Genomic DNA, 19,056 nt, shown 5'->3' with positions numbered 1-19,056 from the left:
CTGTGCAGGTTAAGCTCAGGTGTTGCAGCATTTCACGTGTGAGCTCATGTTTGTGTGTGACTGAGCACAGGCACCCACACACCACGGTGCACATGTGGAGGCCAAAGGACAGCCAGTGTGGGTCTCCACCTTCCGTTTTGCTTTGCGATGGGGTCTCTGTGTTGTTCAGTCATAGCCCATGGGCTTCTGGGAATTCTGCCGGGATGGTCTGCCTGTGCTGGTTTTGTGTGGATCTGGATTTAGGAGCTCAGCTGCTAGCAGTAACAAGCTTTTTATGCACCGAGCTACCTCCCCAGCCCTGATGTGGCGCTGTAGAGAAAAGGACTAAATGAGAGTGTGCATTCGGATGCCAAGCCACCACAGTTTGGGTGCCATGCCAACCCACCATTGCTCCATCTTGACCCGAGCCTTGGGATCTCCACTCCGTAACAGAAGAGTGGGTGTGGGAATATAGGTCAAACCTTAGACCTGATTTCAAATCTTTTACCCCCCCCCACAAATGGGAAGCTGTTGGGAGGCCCTCCAAAAAAGAGCCCAGGATTCCATCAATATCTGACAACAGCTGCTTTCCCCATCCCCAGAGAAAGGGCCTTGAGGGGCCTGGGACCTGCCTTACCAGGGGGGCTGCTTGGCTGGAGCCTGGAGTGTCCAAGGGATCCTCACCTGTGCTCTAGATGTTCTCACCCCACTCTCTCGAGGACTCTGGAAGCTCATTATCAAGGGATGATTGATACTCTCAGTCCAGGTGGCCACCCAGATAAGCAAAGTGTTCACTGGGGAGGGCACCGAGTTGAGGTTCTCAGGCAGGGCTTTGACAGCACGGGAGGGGAGGAGGGGTTGTGTCCAGTGCATCTGCAGCAGCACAGGTCAGGCATCTGTTGTACCCAGGCAGGGTGGCCGTTGGAAGGAAGCATTCCCAAAATGGCTAGAGGAAGGTTTGGGGTCAGAAGTTCCTGGGTTCAAATACCAACCAGGTGACTCCTGATAACTCACGTCTTATAAATCACATCTTATCCCTCAGTACCTTTTGGTGGGTGGGGCTTCAGATAAGGGCCAGGTAGTTCTTAGCACTCGGGCTCTCCTCCCTGAGTGGGAAGCAGCTTCCCACCTTCTCTGCTATGTCCCAAGACTCCGGGGTAGAGAGCTACATCCTGGGAGCTGCTGAGCTTGAGGATTTGGTGTGCACAGCAGCCATCTGCTGCCAATCAGGTACTCTGGACAACAATGCCACAGACCCACATGCTAATTGATGTGACTGAATGTGTGCTGTGCTGAGCCCAGGGTCCAATGACTGGAGCACAGAAGGTGTAGCTACCTTGGCCTTCCCAGCTGGCACCCTCTGTAAGGGCTCAACTGCAGAAGCGGGCAGTAAGATGTCAGTGGCCATCTTTGTAGGAGACCAGAGAAAGCCAAGGGGCGAGAATCCGGAGTGGGCACTGAGAACCAAAAGGAGACCAGAGGTAATGGCTCTATGGGTAATTTAGGTAACCGGAGTTAGGTGAGGGGCTGACACAGGTAATTAAGGTAACCCAGGCTGGCAGGTGCAGTCACTAGGGAGAGGAAGGAGCAGAGCTGGTCAGCAGTGATGGCCTGGAGGACAATCAAGATCTCAGTGTTGCCTGAAGTCCAAGGCTGAGGCACTGGGAGGCAGGTGAGCAGAGGAGGGGAGGCCCATGAGATGTCCACCAGCCCCAGAGGTAGGAGAGAATCGCTCCGCCTTGGGGAAAGCCTCGGAGGGAGGCAGGCTGCAGTTTGAGCTCTTGAACTGGGACCCTAATTCTCAGAGAGCGTTATGGAGGTTTTGGATGAAGAAAATCTATTCTCCCAGTCAGTGCCAGCTCTGGCCACTGTGATCCCAGCTGCAGTTTCCCCTCTGGATCAAGGTTAAGTTACTCATGTCTTTCAAAGGGAAAGGTACCATAGAGAGGGGGTCTGGCCTGTGGGTTGCAGTGCTTGAATTCCCACCAGCCTTATCTAAGTGGCTCTGGAGCCTCCTCTCTTTGGACTCCTCCCTCGATACATCAGCTGAAGCGACACCTTTGTTACCACCCTGTCCTGACAAGGGTGACAGGGTCAGAGAGCCCAGCCCAGCACCTGGCACACAGAGGACATGCCTCATACAGACATGTTCACAGAAAAACTCAGGAGTGAAGGAGATAACATCAGCTTGGGAGACAGGGTGGTCAGACCAGTCAAAGGGACAGAAAGCTAAAAAGCCAAGCGCATCTCATTTGTAGACTAGATAAAAACCACACACAGAAAATCAATAGCCTTGCATTCTTACATCCCAAAGACCCGCAGAAAAGCCAACAAAACAGGATCCATTTATAATACTAATAAGTAAGTACCGGAGAGTTCTTTTAATTTGGGGCACTGGATATTTGTTTAGCGAAATTATAAAAACCCAACAGAGGCTCCATATTAGGAAAACCATCAACATAATCCGTCCCATTAGTAAATTAAAGGAGAAAAACCATATGATTATTTCAATAGGTTCTTAAAGAACATTTAATTAACTTTCCTTATTAAAAATCTTTAGGAAAATTGAAATAGAAGTAACCTTCCTATGCATGACAAAAAAGTATTTATCAGAAATCAATAGTAAACACATACAAGTAAAATAATGAAACCCAGGAAAAGTCTTTTTTTTAAATTTTTTTGCAAGAATCTTGAAAGTTTGAGACAATGGAATAAGTCAAGAAATGACAAATTCAGTAAGTATAAGAATTTTGCTTATGTGGTGTGTCATTACTTTTCTATTGATATGACACGATGAAGAAAGCATTTAATTGGGCTTATGTTTCCAGGGGGTTAGCTACCATGTTGGCAGGACAGAAGCATGGTGGCATGAACACTGGAGAGCTTACACCTCAACCCACAAGTAGGAGACAGAGAAACTGAAAATGACATTGGCATTTGAAACCTCAAAGCCTGTCCACAGTGACACACTTCCTCCAACAAGGCCACACCTCCTAATCCTTCCCAAACAGTTCCACCAACTGGGGACCAAGCGTTCAAATACAGGAGTCTATGAGGCATTATCATTCAAACCACCATACAGAGCAAGATTTATTTGTTCATTTGCTTATTGACTTATTTATTTGTCTCTTTGTTTATGTGTGTATGCCGTGTGAGTGCTGGAATCCTTGGTGGCCAGTAGAGGGTGTTATAAACACCCTCTGGTGCTGGAGTTCCAGGTGACTATGGACCATCTGACGTGAACACTGGGAAGTGAACTCAGATCCTCTGTAGGAGCAGTAAGCACTCGTGACTACTGAGGCGTCTCTCCAGTCTGCTATGCAGAAACCTGGGCACAGAGAGGCTTGCTAGAATCACAGAGAGTCTAAGTAAAAGAGTTAGAATTGGAATAAAGCATCCTGGCTATAGGATCTGAGTGTTGGTGACTTATGAGATGAAGCCTCTCGTGTGTTAGGAAGAGGAAGGTCACTGCTCTTTGCAGGTGATATAATTATGTAACAATTAAGAAGGTTGAAAGAGAGCCTGCTAGAACTGATGAGTGTTGGTACAGTGTCCACTTAAATGACTGGTCTGCACACATCAGCAGCTGACTTCCCTCTCCAGGGACCCCAGTGTGCTGTGAGGAGGGCACGGGCTTCTGTGGCTGTTTGGTGGATTCAGGGACAGGATAGTAGGGCTGCAGGGCAGTCTGGGGAGAGCTGAGGGTTGTTCAGTGGCACAGGTGGACTCCTCTGAGGCCCTCTTTCCAGAACAGCCTGCCTCAGTCACCGGGTTCCATTCCATGCAGTCATAAGCCCCACCCTGCGTCCCTCAAGCACCCATCTTCTTTAAGCACATCACCTCCCCCCGGATCCCTCACTGGGCCTCTTGGTTTTATTCTGCAGTACCGAGCAGTTCCAGGTGATGCCACTGTTCTGACTCAGATGCTGAAAGATACCCAGGTTGCTTGGGGACATGGGCCTGAGGGCCAGGAGGATGGCTATGGAAACAAGGGTGCAGTTCAAGCGCTGACCAAGGGTCTACTTCAAGCGGTGGCCCAGGCTTCCACGAGAGATGGATTCATTGCAGGCGTTTAGAGTCGACTGAATGGAGGAGATGTGGATGGGCAGTGACAAGGGAACCCAGAGAACGGGAAAGACCCTAGATTCCTGGCTCAGGAAATCTCTGGGTGGTGATGTCATTTGCTATTATGAGGAAAAGGGTGGGGAGGGGGGAGGGGGCTGAGGGGGATGCAGAACAGCCCTTCATGATGGCCGTGCCAAGTGGAAGATACTTGTCAAATATCTCTGTGCAAAGACAGCAACTTTGTAAAATTGGATGATGGCACTCTTCCTGCTCTTAACTGTCTTGAATCACCCCTCATGGATTTTGTCCAAGCCCAACAGCATAGCAGACAAACATAGTGTGTCCTGGTCAGGTCCCCCACAACCCACAGGCTTTTCCCCCCTCTTCTCCCCAGACCCTCACTGAGCGCCCAGGGGAGCTGAGATGGGCCACCCTCAGGCCCTGTGCCCCTCCCTTCCCTCAGTGTGCAACGCCTGTCCCAGCTCTGTCCTTTCTATCACCAGGACTCTGGGATGGGCTTCCCTCTTCTGCCTCTCTAGGTTGTAACTTCGTGATCTGGTATTCAAGGGTTAAAGGGGACTGTGTGAACCACTTAAGGAAATAAACAGCTTTCCAACATCCGCAATTATTTTGGAAGCACCTGCTCTCGTATAATTAATGTGCCAATTAAAATGATTATTATAGCCGTTAAAGCATATCCCCCAAGAACCGCTGCTTCACAATACTTGTTTACACTCAACTGAAGTCACTCCGCCACCTTGCAAAAGAATAACAACAACAACAGCAACAAACCAGCGCCAGCTGCTGAATCATCTCCCAAGCAGGCTTTCGTGAGCAAGCTCCCCCTCCAGTTCACGGTCCCCAACCCCCACCTCCCACCCCTCCACCCTGCAGCATCTCTGGCCACTGAGGTCTCGGTATGTGGTGTGTGTCTTGCCTTCATGACGAGTCAGCTCTGGACGGTCTAAGGGAGCATCCAGCTTGGAGGAATCTGTAAGGACAGGGAGGGGAAGGGGCACGCTGCGGCCCTCTGCCTCACGTGCTCATCTCAGGTTAGGTGGACCTTTGTGTCTTCCTGCAGGGTGGAAGTCGTGTCTCCCCCACCTCCTTGCTTAATGTTGACAGCCTCTTCATGGGTCTGTGCGTCTGCAGACCGGTGGCTCTAGCCAGGCAGTGATGACAGCAGCCTGAAGCCTCTGGCCCTGACTGTTCCCCTGCCCATGTCCTATTCCTAGCTCTTGAGTGGAAGCAGATAACCCAGAGGCCTTGGGAGCTTGCATCAAGACGACCAGACAGGCCTAGTGTTCAGATATCCCTGGACCTTGCTGGACATGAGGCCTGGGGCCAGTTCATTTACTTCTCCAAACCTCATTGTCCCCAGTTCTTTAGTATACTGAAGGGGCTAGCCAAACACCCAGCTGTGGTGACCGACGCTGTGGTGGCAGCATTCATGGTGGTTATGAGAGAGACAGGGTTTGAGCCCTGTCTTGTCAGCCCGTAGGCTCCTATTCCAGAGGGTTTAGCCCTTCCTAGGGGTCACTCAGGAGCTTGCCCTTCCCCCAGCAGTGAGTGGATCTGTCCTCCAGGGCTCCCAGCAGAAAGGACTCAGTCTTAGAGTGTTCAGCCATTCTCCAGCCTCACAACCTGGGCAAGGTGCCTCACCCTTCCTGGCCTGAGTTTCCTGAGCTGTGGTCCTTGCTCTTTCTCTGGGAGCCCCAGGAGGCCTCTGGACACCCCCAGCTTCTACATCCATGGAAGAAAGAGCTCACGGGGAGGAAGATGGAGATGCAGGCTGGAATCGGTATCAGGGGGCTCTAGAGGATGACAGGAATCGCCTCCATCCTGGGACCTGTGGATGGCACAGGATGAACTTGGAGAGAGTGCCACACAGAGATGAGCTTTGTTAGGGCCACCATGAATGAGCCCACATGCATGAACTCCTCTCCTGTCAGCTCTTGGGCATAGCTGGTGAGTGGCCTCACCCCTGGATGTCCACTTGGAGGTCACTCTCTCTGGACACTTCTGGCCAGGCGATTCTGGTCCCCAGAGCATGCAGAAGTCACCTAAATGCCTGCGTTCTGCAGAGCGTCATTCAATTGCCGTGTACCTTAGCCGGCAGACCTGCCGTCCCTACAGCCATGACACTGTTGGGTAGTGAAGCCTGGAATAGTCCAGAGCCCCAGACCAGAACATCAGAGAGTCACCCACTCACTCAGTGCCCAGCTGGTGGGGAGTCTTCCTTCCCTACTGCCGTGCTGGCGAGCAGCCACCCCAACAGGTGCTCGGACACCTTCAGGCAGGGAATCCACCCATCCCAAGATACCCCATCTGGAAAGCTCACACAGTAATAAGATCCTTTGCCTGATCAACTGAGAATTAACCTTAAATTTCCCGAGAACCTTCCTCTCTCCCTCCCTCCTTTCTTCTTTCTTCCCAGCTCTGGAGAGGTGGAGGCAGGAGCTTACGGGCAGCCACTCTAGCTGCACCACTGACCTCAAGGCTCAGTGAGAGATCCTGTTTTGGAACAAAGGTGGAGTGTGATTGAAGAAGACATCTGATACCATTTCTTCCCTTCCTCCCTAAGCCATGTGCTCAGGACCACACGGGACCTCAGGTTAGAAGGGGCCAGCAGGATACAGCCCCGGCCAGCCAGAAGGTGTGTTTCGGATGACTCATTTTGCTGATCCAGTTACTCCCCAGAGTCCAGGCACAATAAGGTCTCCTTTCAAAAGGTGGTGGGAGAGGGAAGACTGGCAGGTCCCAAGAACAGCTGACAGCTCGTGGCATCTAGGGTCAAGTCCTCACTTCCCTGTGTTGCAAGAGAAAAGAGCCAGGATCCTGGGATGAGCCCCCTGCTCTGTGGCTTGAGGCCAACCACCTCACTTCTCTGAGTTCTCAGTCAGAGGACACTTGTCCTATTAGCTGCAGTCAGCAAGGTCTAACGTCAGCGTTGAGTCACATGGCATGGACCCTCTGCCGAGAGGGTCTAACCCAGACAAGGTCAAGCTGGTGGGGTAAGGAAGAGAGTGAAGGATGGGAATCGGCCCCTGGGGGTGACCCTGAAGCTGAGCCCTGAGGGAACTTCGGCGTTTGCCAGATGGAGAGGGCGGTAGGGCACTGTGGCGGCAGATGCGGCGCAGCAAGGTGGCGAGGAACATTGGCACAGCTCAGGATGAACCATATGATGAAGCGGTGTGCCCTCTGGGGGCCTTGGAAGCAGCTAGGCTGGATCCAGAAAGGTCTGCCAACTGGGTTAGGTGACCTTGAACCTGACCCTGAAAGCGATGAAGAGCTTTTGTATGACGTGTGGGGCAGAAAGGGCCGAGGTGGTGCCATCAGATAATGTCTTCTAGAAGGGCACGTGGCTATGGCCGTCGGTGAGAAGGTGCACTGTCAGTGGGGTTTGCACCCCCTGAGAAAAGGCAGGCCCAGGAGGATCAGGAGCCAAGGAGGAATGGAGCTGGTTGGAGCTGGACGGAGCTGCTTCCCGGAGCACCTCATTTCTGCTGTGGTGTTTTATTTCTCTGGTGTGCTGGAGTGAAGTTTGCCTTTAATCCTTCTCTGACAAGTTAAGTCAGCCCCTTGTCATTTAAACCCAGCAGGGCGTGAGTCAGGCAGAGACACTGAAAATCACACTTCAGGCTTAATATAGCTCCCTACGCCACCAGCTCTGAGGCCCTGCCGCAGCTCAGGCCGGGACTCCCACCTCTAGTGGAGAGCCGCAGAAACCTCACCTTGAGGGGTGCCCTGGCTGGGCAGCCTCTCTTCTTCTCCAAGCCCTGGATCCTCTAAGATCAGAGGGAGAGAATTCAGGCTGGCTGTAAGGTGAGGAGGAAGGGAAGTGACACAGTTTCTCCCCCTGGGATTAACCTTCAGTTTTACAGGAAGATCCTGAAGCTCAGAGAGGGGAAGTGGTTGGCCCAAGGCCACACAGCGGGATACTCTGTGCCAGGTTCTGGCTCTTTTTTCTTGGATGCATTGGGTAAATGAGGACATATACCCGACAAGTTCAGCCATCCGCCTGTTGGCCTCAGATTCTCCAAGCTGCTGTCTTCTATCTTCATCCAATAAGAAAGCCTGTTGTTTGTGGAGTCCATGTGTGGGCCAATAGAACATCCGAATATTTGTGAGTCCATGCCAGCGGTTGGCTCTCCCTCTTGACAGCTTGGAAGCCAAGAGCTCTTATCAGGCCCATGTTGGGCAGGGAAAAGATCTCATTGCCAGTATCGGGAACTTGATCTTAATCCCCAAGAGCGGACAGAATTTTTTTTTTCTGGTCATAAATTCCTCTCCTGGTGCCAGAAAGGGCAGTGATGAGCTGCCAACATCAAGCTGTCCTTTCTTTCCTTCTTATCTCCCTCCCCCGGCCAGGAGCAGCCATGTGCAAACCCGGGCTGATGGAGCTGGGGGTCTGGATGGATCCCAGCCTCTGGGTGGTGGCTCTTCCCACCCACACTAACCATGGCACCCATACTCCCCATCCTGGGCTCTGGAGGCTCATGAAGAGCAGCTCTAACAGATCCCACCTCTCCCACACACATCCTGAGTTTGGACTTCCATGACCCACACTGTACATTTCATGTTTAATAGCCACCCACCTAGACACGTGATACTGCGGTTCCTGAACTTTATGACGGGTAATAGGGAGACTTTGGGGAACTGCAGCCTCTTGATCCCACAAAATTGTACAACATGATCTATGAAGATAGCTTGGTCAGTAGAGTGCTTACACACACACACACACACACACACACACACACACCCGAGAGGGAGGGGTCATGAGGGCTCTGCTAGCATACACGAGTGGATGCCATTCCTGTGAGAAGAGCTTAACAACCATGGGATTGGGTTTCTGATGGAGGCACCTATTCTGACACTCTCCCTCTTGGATGTGGTCGTGGTCTTTCTCCTGTTGTTGTCCTATGAGGCAGCATAAAGGATCTCACAGATGTAGCCTGTGGGCTTGGGCTTCCCAGCATTCCCACGAGCCAACACGAACCACTGTTTATCAGAGGCCCAGGGCTTGGTTTCCATATTCATCAGAATATGGTTCTAAAGCCATAAATGTAGAAGAGACGAGCAGAGTAGCAAGAAGGACAAGGGACTTCATGATCCTCATGAAGTCTACATGAGGGAGTACATCATCCTCAACATTTCATTAGAGAGATCAGGTCTCAACTTGGTGAACCTTGGGGACCTGTGAGTCAGGCTTGACCTTGCCCCAGGACCGCCCCCCCCCAGCTTCTTCTGTAACAACTCTACCCCTGTGTCTTGGAGGTACCTCAATTTAACATGGCTGACACAATCCCTGGCATTTGTCCCTCCAACCATCTCTTCTGTCTCCCCATATCAATGAACAGCAACCCATGACCCCTACCCAGCTGCCCACAGCTGCGAGCCATCCTGTAGCCTCCTGTCCATCACCAGTTGCACATGTTACCAAGCCCTCTGACCCTACTGCAAATCACAAGCAGAGGTTCTAGGTAAAATACCTTTGATGGTCACAGCTTCAAGGTCACACCCGCTGGGTCCCCTGCTCCCCATAGCCCACATGTGTAGGATGGACTTGTTTATCCGTCACCATCACGGTCCTCTCCTAGCCCAGTAGCCTCTGGCCTCAGTGACCTCAAGGTGACCTCTCTGTGGCTCCTCTCACTGCTCCGTTCCATGTTCCAGAGCAGAGACTGACAGAGCAAGCCAGCCGCTAGTAGTTTTTACTTTAGCATTTCAGTGCTGGCTGGTGAGGGGCTGAGTGGCTGAAGACTATGTCTTGCTGTTAAGCGCCAAAACCCTAATTCAATTCCCAGGACCCACATGATGGAAGGAGAGAACCAACTCCCTCAAGTTGCCCTCTTACCTCCACCTAAGTGTTAGGCTATGCATGTGCCTGCACACCACACACACACACACACACACACACACACAAACACACACACACACACAGAAATACAAACAAACAAAAAAATAAAGCCTTCGGTGTTTCTTTGTATTTAAAACCCTTTTAAAGACTCAGCTCCCTGGAGCACAGGCTAGGCATGGTCCCTTCCCTCCTCTCCAATATCTCAGCTTTCCCTTTCCTTCTTTGTTTCAGCCACGCACGCTTGTTTCTTGTTCTCTGACAGCCTAGTATGTGTCCTTAGCATATGTGCCTTACTCCACTTGGAATGTTTTGCCTCCTTTTCTGGGCAAAAGGATTCTTCACTTCCCTGGTAATCTTAGTTTTCAGGTAGGTCTGTTTTTGACCACACATTCCTTTCTACCTCAGAGCCTGTTTTAATCATGTGCACAAAACTCCCTGACCCCTGGAGTCCTTCTTGTTGGTGTAACTTTTAAATTCACCCACCAGGGAAGCAGCATGAGCAAGGGACTAAGGTTCCACATCATGAGGCACCCTCAGTGCCTGACTCTGGCACCATGACACACGGTGAGTGAATGTCTATTCACAACAGATTAGACCTTTTTTTCCAAAAACCACTAGAGTATTTTGCCAGGTCAAGGATACCACAGTCAGCAGAGGGTAAAAGGGGCTGGTTAAATTTTGGGTATCCAGCCTGGAGAGTCTAACCTGATTTTGGAGATGAAGTCTTGGGTGGCCATCCATTTCTGTTTGCCAGGCCCTCCCTGTGTGACTGGTGTGATAAGACTGGTCATTGTATACCTCACCACAGAGACCGAGAACCAGGAGGAAGGAACCCCAGATAAGGACCATCCTCACTATCTTCCTCCTCCAGACTTTGGATCTGTAAGACTCGGGAGCCCATGGTCAGGTGTGGTCCAGGAAGAGGCAAGGGATAGCTAGGGCAAACATCGTCCTAGCTGGGCACAAAGTCCCGGGGTCCCAGCCTCAGTCTTTGGAACATGCACGCTGGTGTCCATCTGCCACTTGAGAAGGTGGCTGACGTCGTTGGACTGTGGCACTCTCTTATGTTTCCTGTCACCCATTTGTCTTCACACAGAACATTATCAAGGGAATAAGAGAAAGCTAGCAGCAGCGGAGACCATTTGAAAGGGACCCCTGCTTCAGGGAGAGCCAAGATCCACAGATTGGCTTCCCTGCAGGAGCTTGCTTCCAGGAATTAGAACCTTTGAGCTCACAGCAGCACCACCCAGGGACTAAAGGTGGCGTTGTAGTGACTGTGCAATGAGCCGGTGGGGAGTGGGGGGTGGGGTGGTGATCCCCCCAAACACCATCCACTCTTGTTCTAAAATCACCTTATCTAGACTTCTTAAGTCACCAAGAAACAGGGTGGGACAATGGCTACCATTTACAGAATCAATGCCAAGTTGAGTCTAGTACCCGCTATGCCCACCAATGCCCAGGACCACATAGGGTTTCCAAAATGTGCATCACTGAGGCCAAGTCCCCAGGACCGTCTCTCTGTCTCTCTGTCTCTGTCTCTCTCTCTATTGTCTTATTTGGTTCCAAGCTCAGTGCTCTCCCTCACTATCCCTACAAGGAACAAGGGTGGCCAGGTAACACCATTTGCCCCTCAAAACAAACACACCTCTAGCTGCCAGCATCCACCGTGAGGAAGTGTGGATGCAGAAAGGGGTGGGGGAGATGGAGAGACAAGAGAGGGCTCAGCAGCTAAGAGCTCCTGGTGCTCTTGCAGGGGAATGGGGTTCAGTTTTCAGCACACAAGTCAGGCATCTCACAACTGCCCGTAACTTTAGATCTGTAGCATGTGGTGCCTTCTGGCCTCCTTGGGCACCCACAGGTGTGAGGTGCACATAAACTCACACAGATTAGCCTACATACATACACACACACACACACACACACACACACACACACACGTATGTATATAATCCTTTTTTTTTTTTTTTTTTAAGGCTGCAGAAAGCAGAGCCTTAGGCATCTCCTTCCCCTCCATCTCCTTCTGTGGCTTTCTTTCCATGGCCTTGTAACCTGTGCTCAGAGCACATTGGGAATAAATAGTGCAGGAAGGAGACAAAACAAAGATGCGGTAATAAAAAAAAAAAAAAAAAAAAAAAACCGCCATGAAAGGTTAAATTCCCATGATTCCCCGTGGCTGCTTAATGGATTTCTATGATATAAACAGACCTTTGCCTTTGCCTGCTGGGCAGGCGACCCCCAACTAAATGAGATTAGACAGGATTTTTTAATAAGAAATGTGCCTGGTGCCCACATTCCACAGAGGCACTGCAGAAACACCCACTTCCCCCGACAGACAGGTACTAGTCTCTGTGGACGCATATACACTCAAGGCATGAGGCTACATGGATGGTTCGTGAAAGTGTGTGTGTGTGTGTGTGTGTGTGTGTGTGTGTGTGCATACTCGCATGCATGAGTGTGCTCAAATGCGTGTGCATCTTCATGCATGTAAATGTGGGCACATGAATGTAGAGGTCAGCCTTGAGCGTTGCTCTTTGCCTCTCACCTTGTTTGAGGTGGGGTCCTTTCATGATTTTCCGCTGTTCCCACTGGCCAGCTGGACCTCAAGGACCTGGGGATTCCTGGGGATCCTGTTTCTGTCTCCTATCTCCCCTTACGAGTTCTGGGAGTACAGACATGTGCTACCACACCTGCCTTTACTGGGTTCTGGGGATTTGAACTCAGATCCTCACACTTGCATTGCAGCCCCTTCTACCCACAGATCTGCCTTTCCCAAGCCCAGCCTTTGTTAATGTAGCCAACACAACCAAGGTGACCCTGCAGCAGCTGCCCGGAATCACCAGAAACAGGCACACCTTTTATGCTGGAGGGGCCCAGAGGAGGGTGTGTCTGGAGAAGTTGGGGCGAGGGGGGGATAGGACCTGAGACCCAATATTTTAAATGGCCCTGGCTACCTCCCTTGAAGAGCAGAATTTACAGTCTTATTTGCCTCACAGTGACAACATGAAATTGAAGTGTAAAGCCCTTGACCCTGTACTCAACTCTCAGGAATGACACAATAATGCCTGCCGCTCAGGTTAGCATTCATCTTATTTCTAAGCATGACCCCAGCGGACGGGAAGGACGAAATGAAAGTTTACTGTGTAACATTCCCCCAGAGTTCCTCTTTGAGCCCTAAGGTAGACGGGAGGTTAGATGGTCAGCTCCTATTGGCCCTGTATGGAATTGTACCTCTATCCTATTAGCTACTGTATGTTGTTGAGAAAATAAAAAGAATTGTGTGTCAGGGCTTGCCGGCGGAGGCTGGGGAACTCCATTCTAGAAGATGGATCCATGCAACAATGAAAACATCCCGGGGAGATGAGAAGGTTGCAGGGAATCCTTAGGTGACACAGGAATTTGACAGACACCACAGTAGCCAAGACCCCAGGCCTGACCATGGCCTTGCCCTCTCTGTGTGTTCGAATGTATAAAAGAGGGATAACAGCTTCCTTCTTCCCGCCCTCCCTTACCACAAACACACATGCTGTAATGATGATAGGTCACAAAATCAATACAGTTCGCTTTGCTGGAACTCACTGTGGTGTGAGTTGGCCAGGAAATGACTCTGTGAATAGCCAGCACCATCCCTCTGACAGACAAGCATAGTATATTCTAGAGGCTCCGGTTGGGAGGAGACCTGCATGTCAGAGGCATTCTGGGTTCCAACAGACCCGCACAGAGATGAGAATGTTCTGTTTCCATTCTGTTGCAATGGAACCGCCACCGGCTCTGTGTCAGTGAGTGCTGGAAATGGCTTGTCTGAATGAATGGTTAAAGCGTTTTGCTCTTTAATTTAAATCAGAATAGCCATGTGTGACCGGCGGCAGCCGCATGGGTGACGCCGATTGCCATGGGGGAGGGAGTGGGGAACGCTCTGATTCCTTGTGCCCTCTTAAGACTATCCCATAGTTTTTGGGCACACTGGCCTGAGCTCTTTCCACATTAGCCAGACCTCAGGCAAGGTTCCGGCTTCTTCTCTATTATCCTTCTTTCCTCTAGGTATCCCCAGAGGTCAGGTAGTGCTATTATTGGCTCTCCACTCTCTCCAAAGAACCAGTCGTGTGTCTGTGGTGTGTGTGTGTGTGTGTGTGTGTGTGTGTGTGTGTGTGTGTGTGTGTGTGTGTATGTGGTGCTGGGGATTGAACCTGGAGACTTGCACATGCTAGGGAAGTGAGCTACTCAGGCTTCTGTGCCTTGGGAAAACTGATGATCTGCTTCCAGGTCACTTTTCTAGAGAGGAGTGGAGCTGCAAGACTTCACACACGCGCATTGGGCTGGTCTGGGTCCACTGGGCTGAGCCGGTGGGGCAGTGGTGGCCCGTCACAATGCCTCTGCTTTTCCCTTCTGAGGCGATTGGAGGCCTGGGCCTGGCTGGGCCTGTGGGATCTATTCATCTCTTTCTAAGCCAGGCTCTGTAAGCCCATTCAGGAGCTGGGGGAAGAAGGAGGAGGGAAGTAACAGGGGCCTGGAAACAAAAGGCCCTGGGCACTTGGCGATTTGTGGCCAGCTCCTGGAGGGGAGGGAGGGGAGGCTGAGGGGCCCTAGTCTGGTGTGTGTGGGGGTGTCCATTGGAGACGGAGGCTGGGGCTTTCCTTGCTGCCTCTTTCATTCCCTCTGGAAGGCCTGCCCAGCTCCAGGTTCTGGAACCGCTACCTGGGTAGGTCAGTTCTTATCTCTCTCTCTTCAGCTGGCTCTTAGGGAAAGGAGGGAGGCCAGAACAGCAGCAGTCAAAGGAAAAGAAAGCTGGCAGCACGGAGCCTCCTTCCTGGAATTTCCTTCTGCCCCTGCCTCCCTCCTTCTCCTCACAGCCAGAGCACATGGGCTTCTCTGGTCCCAAGGAGAGCAACCAGACAGCTGAGGCACCACCCTGTCCAGCTACAGAATTAAAAGGGCCTGGCATTTGGCTCCAGTGGGCAATTTGCATGTGATTTGCATATATCTGCATACCCCCTTCAGAGGCCTTCAGTCAAAGGATGTGAAATGAAATAAAATAAATTAGTGTAGCCTACTGTAGCCCCATACAGAGGCTCTGACACCTGTCAGAGATGTAACCAGTTCTTTAAGCTGTCAAGGTAGGGGGTAGACTGGGTGGGGCAGAAGGAAGATGGAAGCCTCCATCCAGCCTAGAGTTCCATGACAGCCTGTGCCTCCAGCTTAGGGAGCCACAGGGACAGTGTTCATGGGCCCAACCTGGCCTGGTGTTGTCTGTCCTCTGGAAGCTTTCTCTTCAGAAGGGCTGTCATCTCCTCTATCATGATGACTGGGGGTGGGGGCCAGTGGAAGGCTATGGGGCCCCGGGATTTTTCCCATCTCTAACTGCAGCTAAACTTCAGTCCATGAGAAAACGATACAAAATCAAGTTGCCAGTTTCCATGCACAGCATGTTTGGGGACATGGTGTGCCCTCTCATTCACACACTGTCCCCAAACAGTGTGAAGGGGCTGTGATTCACGCGCTATGGTTGGCAGAAAGGAACATGCTTACAGTCTTGGCCTTTACTGGGAAATGATGCCCACCCCTGGCTGAGATCCCAGGAGAGGAATTGTCTGTGGCATCCCTGGGCATGTTCTCACAGACCAGCCCCCAAACCTGCTGTACCTTCCCTGGATCCCAGCCCCCGCTCTTCAAAGGGATACCAGGCTGAGATACTCCATTCAGACCCACAGAGATCCAGCCTTCCATGGCTGGAAGGACTTCTTGTGCCCAAGACCCAAAGCTGTTCTTCCTACTGTCCCCACTGTCACCTGGGCCCAAGATAGGTGACGCTCATGCATCTTCAGCCACTTCCCTCCTCAGGCCTAGATACCTGGTGCCAGGTGCCGGGCTCAATCTTGTGCAGTAAGCTTAAGTGGCAGAAAAATCTCTGCAATGCAATGTGATTTTTGAGAGTATGTCTACATAGTGAGACATACTCTCACTATGTAGCCAAGGCTTGCCCTAAATCCACCGAACTGAGTGTTGAGCTGTGCATCACCACGCCCAGTTGAAAGGCAGTTCTAAAGACAGGAAGCCTTCCTGTGCCCTCTCCCATACCAAAAGTGTAGCGAAGCGTCCTGCTTAGGACCACATCAGTGCTGTTCCCAGCTGCATGCTGTTCCCAGGGCTTGTGCCCTTCTCAGGAATTTCTGCTGGGGTACTGATGGATTCCTGGGATAATCAGAGGTACAGAAGAGGCCAGGAAGCAGAGGGCAGCTTAGGAGTGACCAGGACTGATGCAGCCTTGCCCATGGACTTTGTCATAGCCCTAGGACACAGAGACAGCCTTGTGGAGCGGCCACTTACCCGGTACCATACGATCTCACGCATGCGGCCGTCTGTCTTGAAGTTACACTTCAGGGTCACTGCGTCTCCAGCCACCACAGGGGGAAGGGGCTCAATGTTGACTGTCAGGTAGCCTGTGGAGGGAAGAGACATGGATGAGACAGGCAAGCATCGTGGGTAGTTTAACAATCTAGTGGAGCCCCCCCCCCCCTACACCATACCATCAAGTTCCAAATAATACAGTAGATAGGGCCATTCCTTCCTAGCAACCCTTAGCAACTCCTTTTTGGTGGCCAAATAAATCTTACAACTCAGGACAGTGAGCCAAACCAGTCTGAACTGGTTTTACATGCTTGCAATAAAAGCAACCTATGCTACCATGGCCTTTGAAGGAAAACCCCATGTACTCTCTTATGCCTGTGCATGACTGGCCACACAAGTGATCAAGATCAGATGCATTGTGGGAAAGGACATTCTCATGAATAAAGGCTTCCACAGTTTAAGCCTGCATATCAACACTAACCCCCACCCCACCCCACCCCAACACCCAGCTCCCTCCTCTTCCTGAGCCCTGGAAAGGCGTAAGGGAAAGCCTCCTCTGGAAAGACTCACTCAGAGCCCTGCTCTCTTGGCCTGTACTTCGACGTTACTTGCGAATCAAATCCCTTCCTATTTTGCCGTTTTTATGCCATTCTTCAATTATTGGAGGAGGACACTGAGGACCTAACAATACCCAGTCTGGACAGCGACCACCGCTTGCAATAGGGAAGTGAAGATGGAGACTACTGGGGGAACAGACCTCCTGTGTGGCTGTCGCCGCTCGTTCCTCAGGCTATGCCGAGAGAGCCACTCTCATTCTCCCTCCCTCTCACTGGCGTTTCCGTTCTGTCACCTCCTTGGCTCCCATCGATCCCAGACCATAAGTATCCCTTAGTGAAGAATTTTCCCGAAAGCAGGACCCTCATCTACCAGAACCACAGAGATCCAGCGAGACAGTTCAGCGGGTAAAAGTGCTCACTGTGCAAGCTTGACAGCCCAAGTTCAGTTTCCAGAACCCACAATTTAAAGAACACAGATTCCTGAAAGCTGTTCTCTGAGCTTCACACATAACATAGGATGTACACTTGTACACACACACACACACACACACACTCACACACACACACAGATATACACACATTAAAGGATGACACAAAACCCACAAGTCTAACTTCAAACGGGATAAGAGGTCATTTATTCTGAAGCCAAATATGGATAACGAGGGCCTGGGAACACAATTTTACCCTGTTTTTCCCTGTTCCAACACGGAAGCAGTTGCACGAAGTTTTTCTAGGAAGAGAATGAATGAAAGTCACGAGCCCAGGCGGTTTTCAGATACACCGGTGGAGACATCAGAGAGCGGTCACAGCAAAGGGGGAACTGTCACGGTCTCAGATGCTGCCTGGCAGCTAGTTGGCTAAGCTCTTTGGTTGGGAGAAGCATTGGTCGGCTAAGTTAATGCATTTCCAAAAGGTTTCACTTGATATTATATCAGTCACAGAAGTGGAAAAGGCAGGGGGAAAAGTGGTGGTGGGGGGTTAAAACACCCCTAGACAAATTGCAATCAAGCTTTGGACCTGGAATAGCCCACCCTCTCCACCTTATGGAAGGTGTAATTTCTTTCCGGAAGCCTTTGTTTATACAAGTAAGAAATAAAAATTGAAGATCTCCTGAGACCAGTGGAAAAGGAAGCAACATTGGGCTCCTCCCCCAGACCCCACCCCTTTCAGCACAGTGACATACATACCTGGTCGATGCATTGGTTATGGCTCAAAAACACCTGGCAGGAGCAACATGGGGAGGAAGGGCTCATGTTGGCTCACGGGCTGAGAGGGTGTAGTCCCTTATGGAGGGGAGCTGGAGTCCACCAAGGTGATAGTTCACAGCTGTGGCTTGTTGAATGACATTGCCCTGGAGGCAGACCACTCAAGCTGGAAGTTTGGCAAGGCTGTAACCCTCAAGGCCTCCCTTCCAGCAACCCACTTCCTTCAGCCAGCCCCTGTCTTCTAAAGGTGTCACAAATACCCCCCCAATCAGCACTGCCCTCTGGTGGCCAAATGTCCAAACATGAGCCGGCATAAGATAATACGACAATCAGCTTATAGAGCTTGTAGAGAGGAAAACACAATTACTCCAGTGTCTCCAAATCACTTTTCCTGAGAGGCCCCTTCGCTGTCACTGACTCTACACACGGTCCCAGAGGCACACTGAGATCTGGCCCATCCAATCCTCTGCTTCAGCTTCAGAGCCACTTACTCCCGGGAAGAAGGCCCTGAGATGCCACCATTGGCGTTCCCAGCCCCATGTGCCCAGACACTCAAGGGAGGGAAGGTCCCATGGCAGGTCACCGGGGAGCCCACTACAGCCTGAGCAGCTAAGAAAGAGTCTTGGATACCCACAAGCACTCCAGTAGCCACACCTTGGGGATGCTGCTGCCTCCTCACCACTGCACAATCTGGTGAGACCTCCAGCTCATTCCTCTGCCTCCCCACCTCCATTTCAGAGCTTGGTGGGGGCTTCATCCTGGGGCTGATCACCCAGGCTCATTTGATCGGTTTCCCACTGCTGATGTTCGCCTATTGATTGACCAGATCAATCCAGTCCAATCATCTTAATGAGAAAAGCAGCCAGGATGGGCTGGGATTTCAATTGTGCAGGCAAGCTGAGCGGCTCAAGCCCCAGGGGCCTGACCCCCGCATGTAGCTTAATGGGTCCAACACTCCGAGAGGCAAAAACAAGAGTGGACCTCAGAGATCAATGAGGAAGTGGGAATTGAATTGGACCGGCATGGCGGCAGCTCCGGAGTGCAGGCT

General features: G+C 51.3%; 1 protein-coding gene across 2 annotated transcripts in view; it reads right to left on the bottom strand.

Annotated features, from left to right (window-relative positions):
• Positions 1-19,056, bottom strand: part of Igsf21 (immunoglobin superfamily member 21) — a 206,354-nt gene that overhangs the window by 103,065 nt on the left and 84,233 nt on the right. For both annotated transcript variants that reach the window (XM_060379175.1, XM_021628086.2), the window contains exon 2: positions 16,226-16,338. In XM_060379175.1, coding sequence (XP_060235158.1) covers positions 16,226-16,338 — 113 coding nt within the window. The remainder of the gene's footprint in view (positions 1-16,225; positions 16,339-19,056) is intronic.

This window comes from Meriones unguiculatus, chromosome 3 (genome assembly GCF_030254825.1).
Source record: "Meriones unguiculatus strain TT.TT164.6M chromosome 3, Bangor_MerUng_6.1, whole genome shotgun sequence".
NCBI lineage: Eukaryota > Metazoa > Chordata > Mammalia > Rodentia > Muridae > Meriones > Meriones unguiculatus.
This window is presented reverse-complemented; position numbering and strand designations above follow the sequence as displayed.